This window comes from Rhizophagus irregularis, chromosome 22 (assembly GCF_026210795.1).
Source record: "Rhizophagus irregularis chromosome 22, complete sequence".
Taxonomy (NCBI): domain Eukaryota; kingdom Fungi; phylum Glomeromycota; class Glomeromycetes; order Glomerales; family Glomeraceae; genus Rhizophagus; species Rhizophagus irregularis.
In genome coordinates this window covers 2528469-2553162 of record NC_089450.1, presented here as the reverse complement: position 1 = coordinate 2553162, position 24694 = coordinate 2528469, and the positions used below count along the sequence as shown (strand labels likewise).

The 24694-nt window shown below is 26.5% G+C and overlaps 4 protein-coding genes across 4 annotated transcripts; 2 read left to right on the top strand and 2 right to left on the bottom strand.

The window, feature by feature from the left end:
* Positions 1–45: 45 nt before the first annotated feature.
* On the bottom strand, positions 46–1136 carry OCT59_014756 (uncharacterized protein; the record flags this gene model as incomplete). Its single annotated transcript, XM_066150218.1, has 7 exons — positions 46–50; positions 142–162; positions 244–291; positions 342–356; positions 523–594; positions 656–683; positions 954–1136. The coding sequence occupies 7 exons, from the start codon at positions 1134–1136 to the stop codon at positions 46–48; spliced, it is 372 nt and encodes a 123-aa protein (XP_066002406.1).
* Positions 1137–2804: 1668 nt separating this feature from the next.
* OCT59_014755 (uncharacterized protein) lies at positions 2805–3347 on the top strand (the record flags this gene model as incomplete). Its single annotated transcript, XM_025323695.1, has 1 exon — positions 2805–3347. The coding sequence occupies one exon, from the start codon at positions 2805–2807 to the stop codon at positions 3345–3347; it is 543 nt and encodes a 180-aa protein (XP_025189997.1).
* Positions 3348–9926: 6579 nt separating this feature from the next.
* OCT59_014754 (uncharacterized protein) lies at positions 9927–10649 on the bottom strand (the record flags this gene model as incomplete). Its single annotated transcript, XM_025323696.1, has 1 exon — positions 9927–10649. One exon carries the CDS (start codon positions 10647–10649, stop codon positions 9927–9929), a length of 723 nt encoding a protein of 240 aa, XP_025189998.1.
* A 4299-nt stretch (positions 10650–14948) lies between these two features.
* OCT59_014753 (uncharacterized protein) lies at positions 14949–15763 on the top strand (the record flags this gene model as incomplete). Its single annotated transcript, XM_025312213.2, has 2 exons — positions 14949–15376; positions 15490–15763. The coding sequence occupies 2 exons, from the start codon at positions 14949–14951 to the stop codon at positions 15761–15763; spliced, it is 702 nt and encodes a 233-aa protein (XP_025189999.1).
* Between the last annotated feature and the right edge of the window lie 8931 nt (positions 15764–24694).

Here is a 24694-nt window from a genome sequence, read left to right as displayed (position 1 = left end):
AAATCAAAGGATGTATATTTTGTACCGTGAATGATGATAAATTTATTAAACTAGGAAATAAAAAATTTAAAAAGGTAAAATAAATTATTAATTGTTTAGATAATAAATTCCATCATAATCATTCATCATCAGGACGATTACTTGAACTATATATACGATAATCTTGAGTCATATATAAAAAAATTATGTAAGTATATCGTTAAAATATCTGATATACAGTATAGTACGTATCGGCGAACTTACCAAATACCTCCTGTGTCACTTTATCAGATTTCCGCGCAACATTATGTTCTGTAGTGGAATCAGTCATCAGTAAAAATGTTCATGTGAATGAGTTCGACTCATCATTATCATTTCTATATTAAAAGAATATAATTAATTAATAACCAAATAATTATTATTTAGCATCAGAAAAGCACATTACCCTAAATCTTTTTTTTTTTTTTTGAAGTTCATATACCAAGTAGTATAAGGTGAAGCAAACATATGATAAAAATCTATATTATTCAATTGATACTCTACCATATTCCTCATAATCACCTACTGAACTTATTAAAGCAACTGATTTATGATTCTTACAATATTCTTCAGTTTCTAACATTAAAATAACATCATTAATTATCTAATATGTTGTATACTTCAAACAAATACTTACTTTGGGTGGGAATCTTAAGAAGTTGCTTCTTTGATTAAATAATACTTCTTATTTTTTTAATTTACGATCAAGCAAATTAAATTAATAAAAGACAAATGCGGAAAATCGAGTTATTATATGAGAATTTTATTAACGGTGTTTCCGATTTACAAATTAAAGTTAACGTAAAGGAATTGGATGAACATGGGAATATTTATACTATTTATACTTTTTTTGAAGTATGGGCAAATCAGGAAAAGCGGCTGCGTGTAACGAATAACGAATATTTACCGCTGGTAAATTCTGGAACTAAAATCACGGGATAGTTCAAAAGTGATGAAATTTTGACATTGGCATGTAAACTAGTAATTTTTATTAAAAGTTGAATATTATCATAGTAAGTACCCAAACACATATTTTTGCTCATTTTATTTCTAATATTTTGATCAATACTTTCAGCCATGATATTGAGTTCTAATCCTTGAGACACTTCGAGTTGCATCGAAAAATATACATTTGATTCTAAATCATCTACAGAACACAATACTAAGAAGTATTAGATTTACTATTCATTAAACAATAATAATGAAAAAATTTTATAATATATACAACGGACGGATATTTTAAGGTGCACCAGTCGTACCACGCACGTTTTCACGATTATAAAGAGATAACTTTCATACAATTTAAATTAGATAACCGTTTATTATGATAACTTTAGCAAGTCCTTTGTATTATAAAACTAAGAAAAAGTACCTAAACCAAACGTTGCTGCATGTTCCTACTTCCGCATTAGATATATGAAGCCTTATCTCAGCTAAATGAAGTTAAAAAGCAAGAGAAGAATTTGTTCTTTTAACAACAATTTCATTTTATAGTTTCTTTGTACTAAAAAAAAAAGACTTTTCTATCGTTACCAACTATAAAGCGCAAAAGAAAACCAGTTTTCAAAATATTCAGAAGAAAACCAATTATTAACGATTTCCGAAGGAATTCTTGCAGAAATCCCAACTATTTAAGTATTTCCCTTAAAATCATTCTTTTACCGCATTTAGAAATTTTTATGAATTCATTAGTAATTCGCGGAATTAGCTCCGAAGTGTAATTACACAGAAGTAATGATTTAGGAAAAACGTTGGTTACATTCTTAATTGGGGTTTCTGCAAGAATTCTTTCAGAAATCGTCAATAATCAGCTTTAGGGTCGCACGGTTTTGTAAACAACGATAAAAGGTACCAAAAAGAAATCATGGTCTAAAGTCTAAGCAGATTCGAATTGGGCAATTCAATAACTATTAAACAAGCTAATAAAACAAAATTGCGGCTGTGCATAAAAATTCCAGTCATCCTAATTTAGAATTATTTATAGTTAAATTCTTAATGCCGTAATTCCGGCCATAAATTCACGTGATATTACACGCTTAGAACATACGTTGTACGATGTTGCACAAGTTATAGTTTTATTGAATTTTCATTGAAAATTCTATAATTTACGCCATTTGCACTTTTCATTTCTCTATTAGTATTTATAATTTACCTAAATATATTTCTTATAATAAATGGAATAATAACAAACTAAACAAAGAAAAAAAAAATAATGATGGTCTTTGGAATTTAAACATTAATCATATACAGTTATAAAATATTTCACACTCTTCTACAAATCAACGCTGCCTATAGTACTTTAGAACATACCTGATTTAAGAATTAATTGATCGATAATTCTAGAAGTTTTAATATTCCTAATGAATTCATGGGACGCGAGTTTTTAAATACTAATTATCAAATTAAAAGTTTCAAAATTATTTTAAATTGGCGTGGATAATATATGATTTTGTATTAAAATAAAGTTTTTATGCATTATATAATGACATCGCAGTAAGTATAAAAGAAAATAATATAATGAGCTTAACAAAGAAGTTTTTTCAAAATTTTATTAATATAACAACAATTAAAATATGACAATTGTTTAAAAAAATATATTGCACAACGGCGGAAATTTCTTTCTCCGAAAAAAAAAGAAGTTTTTTTTTGTTCTGGATAATAACAAAAAACATGTGGCAGAACGGTCTGCTGCGGACAAAAATTTTTATATAATAACTTGAAGTTTTTCAACATAAAAAGAAATATTCATCAATTTATCATTTCAACAATTTAAGAAAAAATAAAACATGAGTAATAATAATTATTCACAAAATAATTTTAGTAATAATGATGACTGCGAATCAATTCTTACTAATAAATTTATTACTCAAGAGAGAGTAATGAATGATACATACGTGCCAGCAACATACAGCAATAACATTAATAATGCTGATCAGCAACCCATTTCCAATCAGCAATATGACGCTTTGAGCGACATTTATCAAAATCATCAGCAATCCACGTCTAATGGCAATAATAATATTACTATTTCCCCTGATCATAATCATCAACAATATGACTCTTTTAACCATAACCAGCAATCCACTTCCAACTGCATTTTTAACAATAGTCATTATCAACAATATGATTCAAATAATATTTCTCGTCATAATTATCAAAAGTTTTACCCGCAACATATTAATCAAAATTTACCACAGTCCAATATTTTTCATATTAATTCTCCTCAGACAAACATTATTGTTATACCAGCAACTAACTCAGATATTCAAAATCACCAGCTTCAGCAGGTCTATGCTTACTTAAATCATTCCTTTAACGTTAACAACTGAAATAATACCTTATAATAATTCAAATCCATCTTTTTTACCATAATCAGTATAAAACAATTTCTGGCCATAGATTTTGTACAAATACAACTTTCATTTAGGATTTTATACAACTTCATTTAGATTTCATTTTAGATTTTATACAATTTTCATTTAGATTTTTATGCAATTTCATTTAGATTTTATACAACTTTCATTTAGAATTTTATGCAATTTCATTCAACTTTCATTTGATTTTATACAACTTACATTTAGGATTTTATGCAACTTTCATTTAGATTTTAGACAACTTTCATTTAGATTTTATACAGCTTTCATTCAGATTTTATACGTTTTTTTTTCTTTAGATTTTGTTACTCCATTACTACACACGATAATACAAATGTATTAGTAAGTAAAATTTTTTTAGGATAATTTATTGATTATTCCTACTATAGTATGCAAATTTTAAAATTCAATATAATGAAACTTCGTGTGATTTTGTACGAATTCCGAATTTTATAATCCAGACACCCCATAATATTGATTTTCTTTCTTTTATTAATATATGCTGTACACAATGAAATTCGATACATATTTGTCATATAAGATTCGGAATTTCCTTTGAAATAATAATAATTTGGGTTTTTGTTTTATCGCACCCGCGAAATATCGCATCCCCATATAAAAGTCAAAACCAGTATTCTAAACTTTTTTTGATATAATAAATAAAATTGTAAAATACGCATACTATATGGTTTTTAAAAGTGTTACAATAGGCACATAAAGGTTTGCGCCAAAAATGTAAAAAAATTGAGAATTAGAAAATTTGGCAAAGATCGGCACGCATATGCGAAAAAAATAATTTCGCTGTATTATTAAATTTATGCATGTGACTAGGGCCCCTGAATACGCTAATGAAACTTCCACGGACAAAATTTTATATATCCGTACATTAATTAACCTTCAGGCCTTATATTTATCCGTACACTGAACTTTTTTTAATAATAAATTTTTTGAAAATTCAATCTATACGAGCTTCACAAAAATTTTTTATATTATTATTTGAATATTTGGATTTTCTTGACTATTTTTTTTTTTTTTTTTGATTTCATCAATGTTTCACTTCTATCTATGTTGGACGAATTTAAGTTTCTGAGATTCATATTTATGATAAATTAATTGACAAAAAAAAACATGATAAAAAGTATATTTATATGAATTTTGTACGTCGAACCCCCTAATTCTGGAGTAAATCTGTACACGGAGGTAATTTTTATTGTAAATCCGTACAACAAGGTAAATCTGTTTGTTACTCTAAACTTTTCATATCCGTACAATAAGAACCGCGGAACTTCAACACTAAATTATCAAATCCGTACAACGAGGTTTCTATCAGTGTATTCAGGGGCCCTATGTGACTGCGTAAAATTTTATAAACGTGGCTCAATATTCATCTTCTTAATTTACACATATTTGTGACATAAAATAATTTCTTAACTGTGAATAAAGTCAAGAATATGAAATAAATCAGACGATCGTTGTTGTCGAATTTGAATATATTTTCTTTTAAATATAATAATAGCAGTTAAAGCAAAATTTTACAAAAAATTAAGTTCACTATATTTCTTAAATTAGGTCAATTGAAAATTATATCATATTCTTCTGGCTGATTCTTGTCCTACACTAATGGAAATGACCAGATAGTCATTTGAAATGACCCCTGAATGGCAAAAGTATTGATCTTGATATTGTACGACTAGTCTTCTTGATAGACCATGCATTTGAGTTTAAGGCTGCCATGATGCTGGCCAGAATTACAAATCAATGTCACGTGATAAATTTATCTAAATAATTTTGGCCAGAATTATGATGTAACTAGGTCATTCGTCATTTAGTGTTGAAATGACCCAAATGACAATTGCACGTGATCAGTCATTTGAGTCACTGCTACTCTGCTAGCTTTCGTATTAAAGATTGTAATTTTTGTGGCTGTGTTCTGCGCAACAATATATTTTTATTTTTATTTTTTGTTTCAGAAAAAACCAAATTGAAGTACAAATTACTTAGACAACAAATACATGAGTCAAAAGCAACTTTAAAACTAACAATCAACCCACAAGTCTGCGCAACAATATAGCAATCCTCAGCGAAATGACCAAGTCATTTGACCTGGTCATGTGATTATATAGACAAAATTATGACGTAATTGACATCATTTTTTGGGAAATTTTATTTATAATTCCGACGATAATGATATAGAATGAACCTTGTATAAAATTGGCCTTGAATTTTATGGCGCCTTTGATAGGTCCTTATGTATCTAGTGTATCATACAAATCAATCAATACCTTAGGATAGATTGGGATTGTCCTATATTATAAATAATTTTTCATTTAATCTCTTAACGTATTAGATAAAGTGATGAATAATAATAATTTAGATTACCAATAATAAGTTGATTAATTATCTTTCGAAATAATGTAAGCAAATTGTATGTAACACTAATTAATTTAAAAGGAGTTGAAGTAATAAAAATAATAATTGGTGATAGTCATCTGACAAAATTTTTGTTCGATTTCGTTGATTTCAAAATGAAAAGTTTTTTAGATCGTGATCTAAACGTCCATTTTATGAATGATTTCGGATGCATCATAAAAGCGTTATGAATTTTCACGCCAATGTTTTGTTTAGATTCAAAACTCTATCATTTCTTCGACGATTTTATAATTTCATCGCCGATCTTTAGTTAGATGCACTGTAGTGACTGTAGTGACACGGTTTTAAAAATCGGTTGAAGATATACTAATTTGATTGGATACTACTTGTAATACCATTCGCTTTAGAGAAAAAAAAAGAAAATTTATTTATATCGAAATAAAAATTTATCATAATTATTAATTCATCGAAGTAGAACAATATTTCATCATTTTTCAGCTACACAAACATTTTAATTAAGATCTACCATCGTTAGACAGTTGACGTAAATACCCAAAATACCCAATATCGGTTCCGTACTCCGATCTCTTTACGGATCAAAACTGCAAATTATAAAAATTGTAACTCCATTTATTTCCATCGTATATGAATGAATAAAGATTAATAAGTATTTATAGAGAGTATGTAATCACTTATTTTGCGATTTGTGTTGATAAAATATGTAAGTGGCTTTTTATTTATTTCAGAATGAATCAAAAAAAAAAAAAGATATTTAAACTCTGAATTTTTTCTCAATATCGAACTTTGTAGCAATTTGCAATATCAAAGCTACCAATATGAAAATTTCTTAGTTTATGCTATTCTTTTTTTTTTAAGAATATAAAAATGTGCAAATGTGAATTTTATTCGCGAATCATCACTACTGGGTAAGCTAATACGATTTTTATTACACGTTCATTAAATTATTTTATTATTTATAAATTATATTTTTAATAAATATCAATTAACCCTCAAAAATTAGGTCACATTTATTTCAATGCTTCGACGAAATAAATGTAGCAATACGTAATATTAAAACAATAACTTTATAATGGCCCGGTACTGTGAACACATCACATTTTATTTCGTCAATATTCGCTTATTTTATTTTCGTTTTGTATTTTCGGATACGTATACGTATTCCGAAAATTTATTTTCATTTATGTTTAAATAATAAGTATGCGCTACTAAGCCTTCTAAGATATAAATTTTCCTCACAATAAGTTCTCTTTAACAATTATGAACTTTTCTTTTTATTATTATTATCTATGAAAAATCGATTTTTAATTTTTCAAATATTCGTAAATTTCATAACATTTTGACCTAGCAATTTTTTTTTTTTCGTTATCGACTTTTATATTTAATTGTATTATCGTTTACAATTTAATTTTTTTTAAATAAATTAATATTATATTATAATTTTATGTAAATCCAATTTATATAAAAATGATATACAGAATTTTAATAGAAAAGGGTCACAAGCATGAGATTTTGTACTGTTGTACAACAGAAATGATGAGCACAAAATGGCTCTTCATATTTTTAAGCCAACTTTCCTAATTTTTTTAACTTTTATTAAATATATTAATTTGAGTAACTAACTTTTTGTATAAAAAAGGAAATATTTAAACTAATAATATTAGCCATTAGTTCATTTCACTCAAGACACTGTATTGTTTACTGCTGATACGCCTCTTCCCCATAACTCTCATTCAGGCATGAAATATTTAGTTGTAAAATTTGTATACTAACATTGATTTTATTGACCTTGATATGCTTATTTTCATTACAAATATTACACAATTCCAAATTAAAAAAATTTGTTGTCATTGTTTAATAGAACTTCTTTAAGTAAAATATAGTATATTCTAGAACAAATCCCTTTATATTATACTGTAATTTCTAAAATTTCTTTCTTTTTTTTTTAATAATATATATAGTAATAAATTAATAATTCGAAAAAACAAATGGGATTATCTAATATCATCAGCGGTTATCACTGGTTCAATTTTTAAAACTTACCCTTAACTCCCTTAACTATGATATTTATTACATGATTACATGTAAATTTATGAGAAAAAAGTTTTATTAGATCAGAAAGACTTGTTATTTGGATAGATTTTGAGAAAAACGTGAATTTTTGATTTTTCAAAATTAACGGTAACAACCACCACATTTTTTAATTTTTTATAATTTTACGTAGCTCTGGCCGAAATTATAATTTTTGGCCAGAATTAACGACAATCACCGCCGGTGAGCTTTAGCAACTTTAGCAATACTTCGTTGTATAAAAAATGATGACTCAAAAATTATATTACTTTCATTGAAATTCAATTAAAGTTCGTATTACTAACTAATTGTGACGGAAGTGATTTTTGATACAGTATTTAATGCATGTTATCAAAGTTGATCTTTTCGCTCATTCTGATTTCATATCATAATTTTATAAGCGTTAAAGCAACAGACGTGTATTCCAATATTAAGTTTATATCCGGATGCAGGATACTTAATGAGACTAAATTAAGTAAACGGAATTATTCGTATCTCACAATCAGCCGACATGGGGATGAACACAATAGAAATTATTTGATCATGTGATGACGATTTTTTGTGACCGCCGAGCATATTAATTCCAGCCGAAATTAATTTGACCTAAGTAAAGGTTTTAACTCTGGCCAAATTTCAAAGGGAATGTAATCACGTGACTTTCAATTGACTATCATGGCGCAAAAAATTTTTTGTGCTATTCAGTACGTCCGTGTCTAATAAAACATTTGTAAATTACTAAATACTATTAAAAAAAATATATTATTTTCTTACCTTTTGCTTGGAACCTGAGAGTTCACCAGGTATAGTTTTATTTAGACTCAAATATTATATTTTGGAGAAAATATCAAAAGAAGTTCCAAAAAGTTTGCGAATCGCTTATTAGTGAAAGTTTAGAATCTCTCTACTGGAAAACATAATATTATTTTTTTTTAAAAAAAGCATTTTATCATCATTTATTGATTTAATATATTTGAATTCTATAGGTATGTTTTCACATGCCTTTACAAAAATAATAACAAAATAATACATAATTATTCAAACTAAAGTACTTTGTTCTTGGGCTTTTCATATTTTAAATTTTGCGCCATTGATAGTCTTATTATAAATCACGTTACTACACGCTCCCATTAATACCGGCCAGAATTAAGTTTAGTCCGTTTAGCGCGTGATGGGTTGCTAAAACTCGAAAAGATTATAATCATAATTCCGAAAGAGTTTCAATACCAAAATTTTATAATCTCGACACTTCATAAGACAAAGACAAAATAACGAAATGAAAAATACTGAATTTTTTAATACAAAAATTTTATTAGTTAAATTGACATTTTAAGAAGTTAAAATTTGAAAAAAACAATAAAAAAAAATTTTTTGAAATAATATAAATTATTTTCCAAGAAAATGCCAGTATCTGCCGGTATCATGTTAATTTTGGATTTAATTCTTTACAGTCAGAACTCGATATAACGACTATGCGATATAACGAATTTCACGATAAAGCGATTTTTTTAAGAACATATAAAAATCGTTATTTCAGTAATTTGCATACACATTCGTTACTTTTTGTATATATTGTAACGTATAATGAGATGCCTAAACGCAACTGCAACTGCAAACTAAGGTTGGTTGCCGTAAGTAACGATTATTATATATCGAATTACAACTTTTAGTAGTTGTAATATTATAAACGTAAGCTGTAAATTGGCTGTAAATATTACACTATTGTGGTTACCTAAAAGATGGTAATTCTGATTTACAACTATTATATTTACTTGACTTTTGAACTTACAACTATTTACGGAGACCAACACTACTGCAAACCCAAAAGTATTATCAATTTCAATATGTTAGCTTATAAGTATCTTTGTTTTTTATTTAATAAAAAAAATTTAAAGCTTACTTATGTAGTGGAAAGAATAAATAGCTTATGTATAGGAATGAATGAATAAAAGAAAAAGAATTATGCCAAATTTACAATAATAATACTATTGGTTCACGCATATTATTAAAAATAGAAAACTGAAAAATGTCTTTTGATAATAATTCTTCATCCTTCAATAATCAAACCCACAGATAATGTTATTTAGATTCTGGCCGGTTATAAGGGACAAACCTAAAATTATGAGGTAAAAATTCTCTTTTTTTCTTTATAGTTTCCTTACGCTTTCTATTTTTTATAATATTTTTTAACCTAATATTACACATATTAAAATCATATTGATTTATTTTTTTTGAATTATTAGATTTTTTCTTATCCCACCAACTATAACCTTCAAAAGCAATTTTAAGCCATTGTTCCACTTGTTCACTTTGTAAATTTAAAATATCCGTATCATATCTTGATGCATTATCAATCATCATTTGATATTTGGTTAATTCGTTACGAAATTTATCAAATACTTTTACACGATAAGTTATTTCAGCAATTTGACATTGAGTGAATTTACAAAGAGAACGAAGGAGAAACGGAGAGGAAATTAAAGTATTTAGGTTTTTTGTGGAAAAGCATTGAGATGGTTTAAGTTCTTTCGGTACGATACCGATTTGATTTGCTCTTTTGTTGATAAAAATTAATTCAAGAAATTGAATAATTGAATAAAGTAAAAAGGTTTTGTGGAGAGGTATTATACAATTTTTGTGACGGTCGCGATGTTCTGAACTAAATTTGTTTTTGTTAGCATTTATATTGACATTCTTAGGAGAAGAATGTTTGTTAATAGTTTTTTCGATCGTTGGAAGAGGATTAATTGCCATGTTATTTTTTGTTAAGTTTGGTAAGTTCGTATCGTCAATTTGAATCATTTTTTTTCGTATATTTTTTTCCTATTTTCAATTTTTTTTTTATTTTTATTTTTTTTATTTTTTTCTTTAATTTTTTATTTTTTTTTAAAATAGGATTAAACTAAGAAATTCTTTAAAAGAACTCGTATTTATAATAAATTTCCACACCAATAAAAAAAACTATTCTTACTAAAAAGAATTATTAATCGTACCTATTTTTAATCTCCATCATTACGTTATGTCCATTGTTATCATTTAACTTTTCCATTGTTTTTGTGGCTAATCATAATGGACATTGGAAAGTGTGATCATCATCTTATTGTTTGTATAAATTACTAAAGAAGATCATAAGAAAAAAAAAATGCTTTTTTTAGATAATATATATATATAATTTTGATAAAGCATCAACATAATAGATTCGGTATCAATGAATTTCAATGAATGAGAATTTTATTTAACTATTCATTGTTTACTCTGTGTGTGAGAAATAATTATTTATTTAAGGTTACTGTGTGTGGAGAAATTACTATTTTAGCCTAAATTATTCGTCCTAAATTTAACTTTTATTTTATTTTTATTGCGAATGGAACGAAAAGTGGATTCTTGGTTCAATCTGATAGGTAAGCATGTTATATTATATACGAGTATAGTAATTATGGGGAGCCGCATATTTTCTATTAATAAAGTAACCCTATAATTATTTATAATGGAAAAGTCATGTGAGAATAATGACAATGGACACCAATTTTCGATAAAATTATTTTGCCCATTGTTCATTTACTAAAAATTAAATAATTAAATTTGGTATTAAAAAGATTCAATCCAGTTTTCTTACCATTAGGAAAAAATAACTTATATCGAAATTAGAGATAATAAAAATAATAAAACAAATTTTATTTGAGTATTTTAAATAGATTTCATTACGCCTTTATTTTTTTGGAAAAAAAAATTTGATTGGTTATGGTGATTTTATTGTAACACATTGTTCCTTTTTCGTGAAGAAAGCGTGGAAATTATACATTTAAAGGATACAGAAGATAAATCTTAAATTAGACAATGAGACGACGTTGAGACGTGGTGGAGAAATTAATTTTTAAAAATAAAAAAGTACTTTTTATCAAATGCAGATAAATAATTAATTAAATCATTTGTTTCATATAAATATTTGTTTTGTTATTTACGCATATTTAATAGAATTACATGCTAATCATGTGACACAATTTAAATTTAACACTATGATTTGTCTCTTCTAAAGAATATAAGTCGTATTATCTTTCTAGAGTAAAAATAAAATTTCTAAAGTAAAAATAAAATTATAAAGGGGAAAAGAAAATTATTTTAAAATATAAACATTACATATTAATTCATCTTTTTATAGGTAGAATAATAACAATTAAATTTACAATAATGGGATTTAATATGTATGATCGACCTAAAACTCTCCTTTTTGTTTAAGGAGAACGAGGAAATTTGTATACCAAGTAATTTGATACTTAAGTAATCATTATGAATTTCTTCAAATTATTTATGAAATTCATTCGTTGATCCATTTAAAATTCTTTGTCTTATCTAAAAAAAAAAGGAGCCCCCTTTTTTTGATAACTTTGGCATGTAATACACTAATACTTATTACCCCTTATTCCATATATTATCTGTTATCGACTTTCAAGCGCCAAATCTTACTTATTCTTGGCATTTTATGAAATTTGAATATATTTAACTTTCTATTTTTATGTTATTTAGTTTATATTAATATCACTTTTTCTTTAATTAAAAATACCGGTGACTGCTGTTTATATTAATTTTATTAATTTCGTTATTCAAATATGACTTTAGTAATTATTCAATTTCTTTCCATTTATAAATACAAACTGAGACATATAATTATTCGTAGTAACCATATTAGTCTTCGACCAATAATATAGCCAATAAATGCTGAGAATCATATATTGGTAAAATTTATTGTTCTGTCGATTTTGGATATATATATAATACATTGTCGATTAACAATAGCTATTAGAACAATATTTAATAATAAAATATTTTTTTTTTTTTAGAATTTTTGGAAAGTTCAGTGAAAGATATTTTAAATAAAAAAAACTTTTTTCTTTTTTTTTTATTATTACTTACATAATAAGAGAATTCAATGATAAAATTTTCTTATAGCAAATACTTGTCAAATTTATACCATTAAATACGATTGTTGATTACAAATTTAATGATCATTCAAAATACGAGTAATAACGGGTAAATTTCATTCATATTATTATTACACAATAATACATAATATTTTTATTTTTCAAATAACTTCAACCTTTCAACTTCACTTCATTTATTTGAAATATTTGAATTTTTATTGTATAATATTTTGTTTTTTTTTTTTTTTTTTTTTTTTGTATAATATTTTGTAAACAAAAGTTTTCATTTAGTGCCAAATAATGTCCTAAAAATGGTATTAATATGGTCTATCACATTAATCACATGATCAAAGATTTAACAACAACATTGCGGTATTACGGAGATTACGGGGAAAAGTACTCCGAAAAAAATGAAAAAAAATGAAAAATTGGAAAAATTTTAAATTTAGTAATAGGTTTTAACCTTGTATGATAAAGTTTTCTCTACATTTAGATAAAGACTAATAAGACCGTTGCGGCTATACACGACTTATATAAATTAATCAAGTATACGTATAAAAAGAGAAGCCCATTTGTACATTTGTAATACCAAACAAAACAAGTTCCCCCCATATCATAGGGATTTCATGTAACATAAAACCAGGGATCTAAGGGATTATCATATTTATAGAATACGTTCACAAAAGTATGATCCTTTAATAGAATCTTGCATTAAGATCTTTTCCCAATCATTGTCATTTTTCCTTTTGATATGACTTTGTGCAACCTTTATTCCACGCTAAAACAAATAACCGATCATTTTCCATTTAAAAATTATTTTAACCTATATCAAAGTATATATTTGGAAATTCACGCTTTGCGTGGTAAAATATAAACAACCCCTATAAAGTTTAATTTATGGCCTGATGTATTGAAATATATGCAAAAAATTTTTTCCTTATAAATTTTTAATTATAGTCTTGAGTCATGCAAAAGTTGGCTGCTTTATAATAAAACCTTAATTCTGGTTGAAATCTAGATATTATACTAAAAAGGTAAGAAAAAAAGAATTTTATTCCGTAGATATCACCATAAAAATTTATGATTATGCGTGGCGTTTCATAGTAATACAAATATATTATATTTTTAACATAGAATTTTGAAACTTATTTTCCTTCTTTTTTTCTACAGTTAAGTGGAAAATCGTTTTTTCTTATTTTCATGATTTAGATTATCTTGAAACAAAGAAAATACTTGTTGCTGAAACAAAGAAAATATTACTTGTGTAAAGGGTTATTGAAACAAATGATGTACGTCAATCATATAAATAAACAATAGAATAAAAAGAATTTTTACACAAAGAATCTAAAATAAATTGTTCGAATATCCGATATACATGCATATAACAAATAGGAGAATTGTAAAATAAAATTGAATCGAGAATCAATGAGAAAGCAGAAAATAATAATAAAGTTTTTCAAAAAAAAAAAATTATTATTATTTTTTTTTGATACTTTACGACAGAATAAATAAAAAGTTGACGAAATTATATTATCGCCGTAATTTATTCGATTCAATTATGACTCACATAAAAAAAGTATGTCATCATTCTTATTTAAGCTGTCATTTTCATCATTTACTGAAGAGTACAAACGGCGGAGATACCGGATTAAGCAATATTTATTGTCCGACGTCGTGAGAAAAAAAAAAAAATTATTATCAATGACTCTTATTATAAAAATTTAATATATACATCTTTTTTTCACTCCTTAAATAATAATAATTTTAATACCGGATTTCGTGAGGCTTTTTTTTCCGTTGTAGCATACACCGTATTCTAAACGACGATAATTATCCGAATATAGTTATTATGTTTGAATTTTTTTATTAGTTTTACTATAGGATGAATTATTATTATATTATGACTAATTACTATGATTTAATAATATTATATGAAATTTCCTTTTATTAAAATACTTAAAAGGTATGTTATTTAAATTTTATATACGACATATATTTTTTTTTTCAAAATTATTTAAAACCTCAGAAAATCACGAATGCTGCTGCAAAACATACACTTTTTCTCATCCAACTTTCAATCATTATTTTTCATAAAACCTTTTGGTTTCGATTGTCTCTCTTTCTTCAAAAAAAAAAAAAAATTATTTTTATTAGACGAATCCTTACATATTAATATAAAAATATGAAACAATTTCAAAATTTAAAAATAATTTTTAAATATGTCCTGAGTTTAACATTAATTTGTCTAAACTGTCGGTCAGTTGTAAAAGGGAATACTCATGCATTATTCTATAAGATAACAGCATTGCCATTAGTGCACTTCGGCAAAAATTATCAACTTGTTAATAGAATTCGTTCTATTCAGCAAAAATTCAAATCGCCCTTTATAAACAATATACCATTGGATGAAGGATACAAAACAAAAATCAGTGACGTGGCATTATTTCACGCGGATTATCACGTGATTAGACATGTCAACGTTGAAAATATTCTTACCGCTCTATTTCCTCTTAGACCAAAATTATTTCAATTAGATTCAAATAATGATGGTTTTCACATTAATCAACTATCCAAAAATGGATACAAGAATGATAAGAATTTTTTTTTAAGGTACTATTGAATTTTATTTGGTTTTTAGTGTAAATTAAGGTGTAAGATACGATATCATTTTATATTTTTCAATTACTCATTTTTTCTTTCTTTAAAATAATATAATATATTAGTATGGAACACCGTTTTCAAACAACACCTCTAACTGTTTTCAGGCTTTCCATTAATAATAACGCTGGGACTTCAAGATATATTAATCAAAGGCGACATACTAGTCACATTAGTCGCCTTAGAAGGCAAAGAAACGTAAGTAGAATATATCGAAGACATCAACGTAATGCATCAGCCAATAACGAAGATACTATGAATAGAATCATGAATCTTCCACCTCAAATTACGAATGACCAGTCTATATATCAATTTTTCAATGGATTTTCATTCAATTAAAAAAAAAAAGTAAAATTCCCTTATTATATGTTGGGGATTTTACATTATTATTTATAATTATTTTTCACGTTTATAGTATTTTAAAAATTAAAAATATAAATATTGTACAGTATATGCATGTATCTAGTTAAGAAAAATAATTTAGACATTATAAATAGGTTATAAATATGAAAAAATTTTTTAATTATTATAAAAGAAAAAAAGAAAAAAAAGAAAAAAAAAGAAGAAAAAAAAATTACAAAAAAAAAACGTGTATATATAATTCATTTTTTTCATTTTCTTCATGTATTATTATTTCATTTTAATATTCATTTTTGATATTTTGTTTTTGAACTTTATGCTCTTCTTTTTTTTTATTTTACCGATTTAGTTCTACATTCGGGAAATTTTTTTTTTATCAAGACCTTTTCATAATACTTTGTTTTGTAAATTATTCAATTTTAGTCATTTTAGTCCTAAAACGCAAATCATTTAAAAATAAATCATTTTTATTTTGGACCGTATATGTATTTTCATTTGTTTAAAATATATGTAAAGATTTATAATTCAAACGACGAATAAGCGCTTTTTTTCGGTGATTCTCCTCAGTTCTAAATATAATATTAAATGATCGATTGACTAAACCTTACGAAAGAAATGGATACTAAATAGATAGTAAGATCAATAAAAGAAATAATTTACATTGTTTATCGTTGAGATTCAAAATAAATAAAAAAGTGAATAAATTTATTTTTTTGGAATCTTTTTAAAAGTGATTTTATTAATTTTAACATTTTTGAATTAAAATAATTTTGTTATGGTAATAAAAAAATACGCATCCTTTGCATCCTTGCACAATATGCACCCCTTACAGTATGTTTGGCAACGGAGTTACGGAGTTTAGGATTGTTAGATTATTAATTGTTACAATGTGTCACGGCCTTCTATGTTTCATATTTACTACGTATGGGAACAAGAATTTATTTGCCGTCATTATAACGCATTCTGATTTTGTGCGGATTCCTTGAAAGGATTTCGTAAATTTGTGACAATCTTTTATAATTACTTTCTACAAACAACAATTTACTTTGAACGCTTAAGTACGTCTTAAATGTCTTAAATACTATAAAAGTGGTTAAATTTAGTTATTTTAGATTATAGAAATCAACATTTAATTTTTATTAACACTATCCGTGTTGAATTCTTTTAATAGCATTTATATAATCTTATAGTAGTTACGACGTGCATAATATGCATACAGTATTAGCGTACGCGAAATTTACAAATTTTATTATTTGATCGACATTCTATTTGAGTTAATACTATTATTTTTAAAAAAATAGCATAGAAGTGAAATTATACCATGATAATGAAACTTTAGCTAGCTAGTAAGTGATTCTAATGATGTTAAAATAAAAAATTATTTATAGTTAAGAAAGCCACATAAAGTTTCCCATCTTAAATTCTTTGAATAATTTCAATTTAAAATCAATAAAAATAAATTTATCAAAAAAAAAAGAAATAAAAAAAAAATAAAAAATAAATGATACTTAAAGTTTTTAATCTCTTACAACTTTTTATAATTTTACAACACGCACGTTTACTCATTAATTGCAAATGATGTGAAATTCCGCTCGTATATCATAATTCCATTAGAAATCACATTAGCATTTCGCGTTGTTTTTGTGTCTATGAACCGTTTTTTATATTTATCTCATATCGGTCGCTCGGATCGCTCACACCAACGTTGGCTACTCGCTCGGTCAACACGACCTCAATTCAATCTCGCCTTATCCAGAATGCCAGAATGCTTCGACATTTACCTAAGTAATAATTATATTAAGGAAGGTTACAAATAAATGCATAGAAGCATGCATAGAAGCATGCATAGAAGCGAAACTAATAACAACATTGTAGATCGGTGGTAAATAAACTAATAAATTTGAAACAATCAAAATTTCTTTTTTTGGAATATCATTTAAATAGTTTGTTTAACGTAGCACTTCCTTTGACTATTGACTTTTCGTTTGAACACGAATAAACATGGATGTTATAGCCCTCTTTTGACAAAGAGAACGCTAAACATGCTTAATAATTCATCCATTTACTGGTACATATATATGGTAATAAAGTTAGATTTTGGTCTGATCAAGACTGTGTAAATTCAGAATTGTACTAATATATAATAGATAGTTTCTTGTAACATTTGTAACATAAAGTTTGGTGTTCAAATGAACATCCATGCATATAACTTACACGAAAGAATTTTCTGTGATTAGATTTTTCTTGTCCATTGTGCCCATCTTTATCTTTTAATAAACGAATGCATAGTCGTTCAAAGGTTCAGTTGATATTTACGTTGCACTTGATTCTTAAATTCTACGACGAATTTCTTCTCCCTTGCCTTTTTTTTTAAAAAAAAAGGAAAAAAAGAAATCGAAAATTAATTAATACATTATAAAAAGTGAAGCCAACCTTTCTTATCGATTTAATCTTCTAATTTTATCAAAAGACCATTCTTATCTCTTTTTTTTAAAAAAAAATTATACATACATGAAACACATAATAAATAATTTCCTTTTCATGTATCAATTTACTGGTTTAGATACGAATAATTTGCTTTCCAATGGATCGTTTACGATCCTATAAAAGAGCATAAATTATTGTTGCAAGCAGACAAATTCTTTTTTTTTTTTTTTTTTGACCATGACTAATAGAATAATTCGTTTTAAATGAAAATTATCCATATAAATAAAAAAAATTGTACTATCGTATTTACAGAAATAAAAATACTGTATATTGAAACATTTTAATGATATATAAAAGCAACTAAAATATTACGAACTTCGTGGTAGTTCTTTTTATTTCTTATACAAAGAATTTATATTTTCGGTTCAACTGAACGCTTTATTAAATAATAGTCCTTATCAATAATTCATGTTCCATATTTTACACAATAACGCTTCTAGATACTTAGAATAAACTTCAGCAGATTTATACCTATTTGAATAATTCTTTTCCGAATATATATACTGTATATCAATTAACTCGCAAAAACGATCCGAAGTAGTAAATTAAATTATAAATCGTCAATTAATATTAACATCTTTACTACTTCTATTTTATTTTCTTTATTTCTACTTATCTTACAATATTAATAATTATATTTATTGTTATTTAAGGCTCACCGTGATCGACCTACTGTACAGTCGCGTCGGAAAGTATTGCCCGATTTTGTATTGTGTAACGATACACTTAGCTTACATTTAATATTTATACCCCTTTTTTATTAATTTACAACTTGCCGAACCCGTTTCACAGTTAAAAAAATAATGACACATTATACTGAGTTATCTCCTCAAGAGAAGGGAAAAATACTAGCGTATATGGAAAATTTCAATCCTGCACAAATAGCAAGAAAAATGGGACGTGACCCTACCACAATACGCAGGTTTATTGACAAATACAAGAAGACTGGAAAAACTGAAAATTTACCGTGTTCAGGACGGCCATCTGCTCTCAATGATAATGAAAAAAATGCACTCATTAATGAAGTTACTAAAAATTGACATGAACCTTTACATGAAGTTATTAATAAATTGAAGTTGAGTTGTAGTCTAACAACTGCTAAACAGACACTATATGATGCTGGAATTCATTCCCATGTTGCTGCAAAAAAGCCTTTTATATCAAAAAGGCATGCATCAGCTCGTATTAGTTGGTGTGAAAAATATAAAGAAAAAACAGCTCGTGATTGGGCACAAGTTATTTTCTCTGATGAATCAAGTATTGAGATTGGAAAGCAGTCACGACAAATAAGAGTTTGGAGGCATACAGGGGAAAGGTTTAACACTAAATGTTTGACACCTACCTTTAAAAGTGGTCGAAAATCAGTTATGGTTTGGGGATGTTTTGCGGGAGGGATAAAAGGACCATTGATTTTTTGTGATGAAAATAAGGAAGGAAATGAAAAAATTAATTCAAATACATATGTTAGAATCTTAAATAAACATCTCCATCCATTTCATCATACAGTTTGTGAATTAACAGGAAGGGCTGCAAGTTTTCAACAAGGTAATGCACCCATTCATACCGCGAAAATAACTAAAGATTGGTTAAAGAAGAATAAAATTGCGATTATTGATTGGCCGGCCAATTCCCCTGATTTAAATCCGATAGAGAACATTTGGAAGCAGTTAAAAGACAATATCCAGAGTCGGGAGGTCTTTCCTAGAACTGTGGGTGAACTTAAAGCTACACTAAGTGAAGAATGGGAAAATTTGGACTGCTCCGTTTTTGAAGAAGTTGTTGCCTCAATGCCACAACGAATCAATGCAGTACTAGAAGCAAAGGGAGGGCCAACACATTATTAGCCATTTTAAAAGTTATTTTTTATGTAAATTTTAATGAGAATTAATAAAGTTTTGCCGATTTTGGCATTATTTTTAAATCGGGCAATACTTTCTGACGCGACTGTACTTACTATACATAATCATAATTTTGTTAGGAATTCAAATAGTTTCGAGATTTATATTATTCTTAGACTAAAATATTAATGTTGCTCACGTGGTTACAGCAGCGCAATAGGCGCAGCGCACATTAAATTTGCGTTTACATTAATGCATCAATGAGTCATTTTATAATATTGTCAGCTGTCAATTAGACGACCAATGCTGACCAACTCTCTTAAGGCATTATAAAATTTGACGGCGGTGGTCAGCTGACGATATTTGACGATTATAGCATAATTTTATTTTACTTATTTGATTCTATCCTATTTCATTTCATTTATTTTGTTTGTTTGTTTCATTTATTTATTTACTGTTTTTTGATAAATTTCCTCTACTATGTTCTTACCCTGTAAAAAATCAGATCCGTGTTTTATCTTTCCATGTTTTTTCCGTAAATGTATCATTTTCATGGAATTTATAGCCTTAAATCATGGAAATTTTCATCTCGCTAACACGGATATCCGTGAATGTATCATTTTCACGGAATTTTTACGGAAGACACGGAGAAATAATGGAAATATTCGGATAAAAATTTTTTATAGGGTTATTTAATTATTTTAATGAAGACGTTCGTTAGGAAAAAAGTGTTTATTTTAAATAAGTTGTATTAACTTTATTTAAGAAATATTAAAGTGTTTATTCTAAGTTGAATCGTATTCAAAATCTATTATTATTATACTCTGTAAATAAAATTAAATTGATCGATAAATGTAAAATTTCTAATAATATAAATTATCCTATAAAATGGAATTGTTTGAAACGTAATGGGATTCCAGTATTTCTAAGTAGAAGCTATTTCCCTACAAAAATTTTTTAAAAAAAAAGTTTTCGAAGGTATTTCGAAAACTTACCTCCAGGGTTCCAGTAATGAAGTCAGAGATTCAGAGCTAGTGTCCTACAAAAAAAAAATGTTTTTCATTTTCCTAAAAGTAGTTTCGAAATTGTTTTGAAACTCACCCGGATTCCAGTATCAAAGAGAGCCGGATCCTGTTACATTTTCGTTACTGGTTTTAGATCACTTCTTTTTTTCCTATTATCGGAAGGTTTGCCTATATGGTGAATTGCAGTTTAAAGGAATAGATGATTTTATAGTTTTTTTTTACTAATTTTGACATATTTATTATATTCTCTGTAATGACTTCGTTTCAAAATAAAATAAAATTTATAATTTTACTACATATAAAAAAATAGGCACATCGTTAAATAATATTATACATAGAAAAAAACTCTTAGATTAATTCTTCAGTTAATTTTCGATGAAATTTTCCACATATTTACTATTTATTTACCATATTACGACTTAGAAAAAGTGTATCATCAATAATTTCACGAGATCGTCGATATAACTTAACTGCATAGTTTTTGCAAAGTATGTAGGAAAATTTTTTTTTTTTGTACGTCGAATGATTTTTGTAATTCGGAAAAAGAGTGTTTCAAAATTTTTTTCGTATGAATTTTTTATTTTGAATTCAAAAAAATCTCCATGAAAAAATTTTAAAAAGAAACCATAACATTTCCATGAAATTTTCCGACTTACAAAAAATTTTAGGATGTTAAAATAAAAAAATATATTGTGTGTCGCAAAATTTATATATATATACATGAAATTTTTTTCCAACCATTTTGATTTCTAACAAATTAAACTATGAATAGTAGTTTTTCACAGCCATATTTTATTGAATATGAAAATTATTACAATAATTTACTACAATTGGGTTACGATACATTTCGCCGAAATGGACTTCGGCGAAAAGTCCGGATACCCCACAAATGACTACCTTTCAAGATTTTTCGCCAAACGTCAATTATTATGTTGTAATGAATGATAATAATTTTCCTGCACATATGTCTAATGATGCTTCAAACAATGACGTTACCTTTTTTCTGTTTATAATTATCGACCGTCAATGCTTCTATTCAATCAGTCAACATTTGCTTATTCATTCGGTCGAGAAAAAAATCCTTCTAGCTCTTTCTTGAATGATCTTTATTTCTTTATCAGAAAAACTTACAAAAGATGATAGTGTAAAATTCCTAATTCGTTTGATCTCGTCTCTCCCTAAACCTTCTGTACTGAAAAACGCTTAGCTCGATATGTTTACAAAATTCTTCTTGTCAAAGACGCTACGAGTAATGTTGGAGGGAAATTGACGTCTAATTTCTGCATTCGCGCGGTTTGAGGAGGGTGAATAGATGCAAGTTCAGCTAATTTCTTTTCCAATGCTTCTCCTAGGACTCATCAATAAAAAAATATATATATACTAAACAATTCCATCCATCTTATTTGTACATTTGTGAGCATTAGAGTATAGTGTCTGAATTTATTGAAATTGTGAATAAGTAACATTCATTTATTCATCATCAGCACACCAATATTGAGCATAATAATTGTAGCAATTATTATAGCAATGCAATTATTTGTGTGATGCTTCTATGATTAAATTTCCGGTTTCCCTAATAAATCTATATTTAAAAATTGTGAACAAGGGTATATGTCCAATCATCAAGGGAACCGTGATAGTAGTGCCAACAGCAATCCTGATCATTATTGATCGGTCCGTGTTATTTAATATCTTCAAAGGTGCCTGCAAATCACATATCTAAATCAAGAAACCATGTACCTTTAACCAATTTGTTTTGAATCCATACTATATGGCCTGTATATACAATAATATATTACGTTTAATCAATACCGACGTTATAATATTGAAAGAATTACTGTTATAATTATTCAAAAATTTACCTTCACACTGAACGATATAAAAGCTATTAGACTAAATATGATTGAAATTATTAAGGCGAGAGACTTCATGGTGAATATAAATGATACAGTAAATAGTTTGTGGATCTTGATAAAAATTCTCTTACTTCTTCCTAGTAAATTTAATGTTTATGTTTTTAATTATTCTGGATTCTATTCAAGATTTATTCTTCGGTGTACTTATTAAAAATTTACGGCTTATCCTCAAACGTTATTTTGCCATATCATAATGAAAACTTTATATTAATTAAACAAAGAAAATCTTTTTATTTGCTCATTCCTATATATATGTATTACTCTCATGATTAATTAAATTTTATATTCCGCACTAAATTATTCATGAAATAATTTTTCATATATAATTGTCTTTATGTCAAGAACATATATCATTACTCTAACCACACCATATCACTTCTGATTTAAGACACTAATTATATTAATAATAAAATGACAAGCTCCTGTCATAGAGGTCCGATCCGTGGATACAGATATGCAGATATCCGGATAGTAGTTTTAGGTGATGCACAGATATGTTGATATCTATCATGGATATCTGTGCAGATCTCATCCCCGTTCTTTTTTTATCAGATGACTCATTGCAGATCTTGATTGGACGATATTAATAATTTGCCGTACCATACCATTTCCAAAAAATCATTTACTTCTTAAAATTATTTAATTTTTATAGAATGGTGATTTAAATAATGAATTTTTTTTTTAGAGACAATTTATCACAGCTGGTGTGTTTTATATATAGATAATTATCCATCACGATTATTTCAGGAGTTTACGGATTATCCGTTCACGGATGGATATCCTGAAGATTACTTATCAGTTATATCGTCCAGATCTGGTTGATTTCACTGACAATCACTCTACCGAAAAACATACCTTTCTCCTGCTACGCAAAGCTATTTTCAAAGAAATTTTTTTTTTTTGTTCATCACAGCTGAAAATAATGATATGAGGTAATAAAAAAATTTTGAGGCCATGTACTTACTAATAATTATAAACAAGAATAATATTAATAAAAGAACTTTTTTTTTATTTTTATGCGAAAGATATAATAATATATTTTATTTTTTTTTAAAGGTATTGCATTATGTCAATGAGCTTCCATGAAAAATATGGGAATCCCGACGGCTCAGAATCCCGTTATAACACAAGCCCGACGTTCACAATCCTGACAAATCGTAATTCCCGAAAGCTCAAAAATCCTGACCGATTTTTTTTTTAATTTTTTTTAGACGTAATAATTTTTTATATCTTGTAATGAATTAATATTTCTATTAATATCACGATGATGTAATAATTTTAAAATATTTCACAAGAATTAATATCTTTATTGTAAAATTATTATTTTTTTTTATTACATGTAATTTTCGCGACGTATTATTAATAAAAAATTTTTAATTTTATTAATTTTAATAATAAATATTTATAATAATAATTTTGGAAATGTGAACGTCGGGATTGTGTTATAAAGATTTTGATCATAAAGTTAATGATCTTTCCATGATTATAAATATATTAAACGATCTTATCAAAAAATATTAACAAATGGATCCTCTTAACAAATATAAAATATTAATTAAATAAAAAAGAGAGAAAAATATCAAATAGACTATCAATAAATATATATATATTAAACTATAAGAAACATTCATTTATGTATATCAA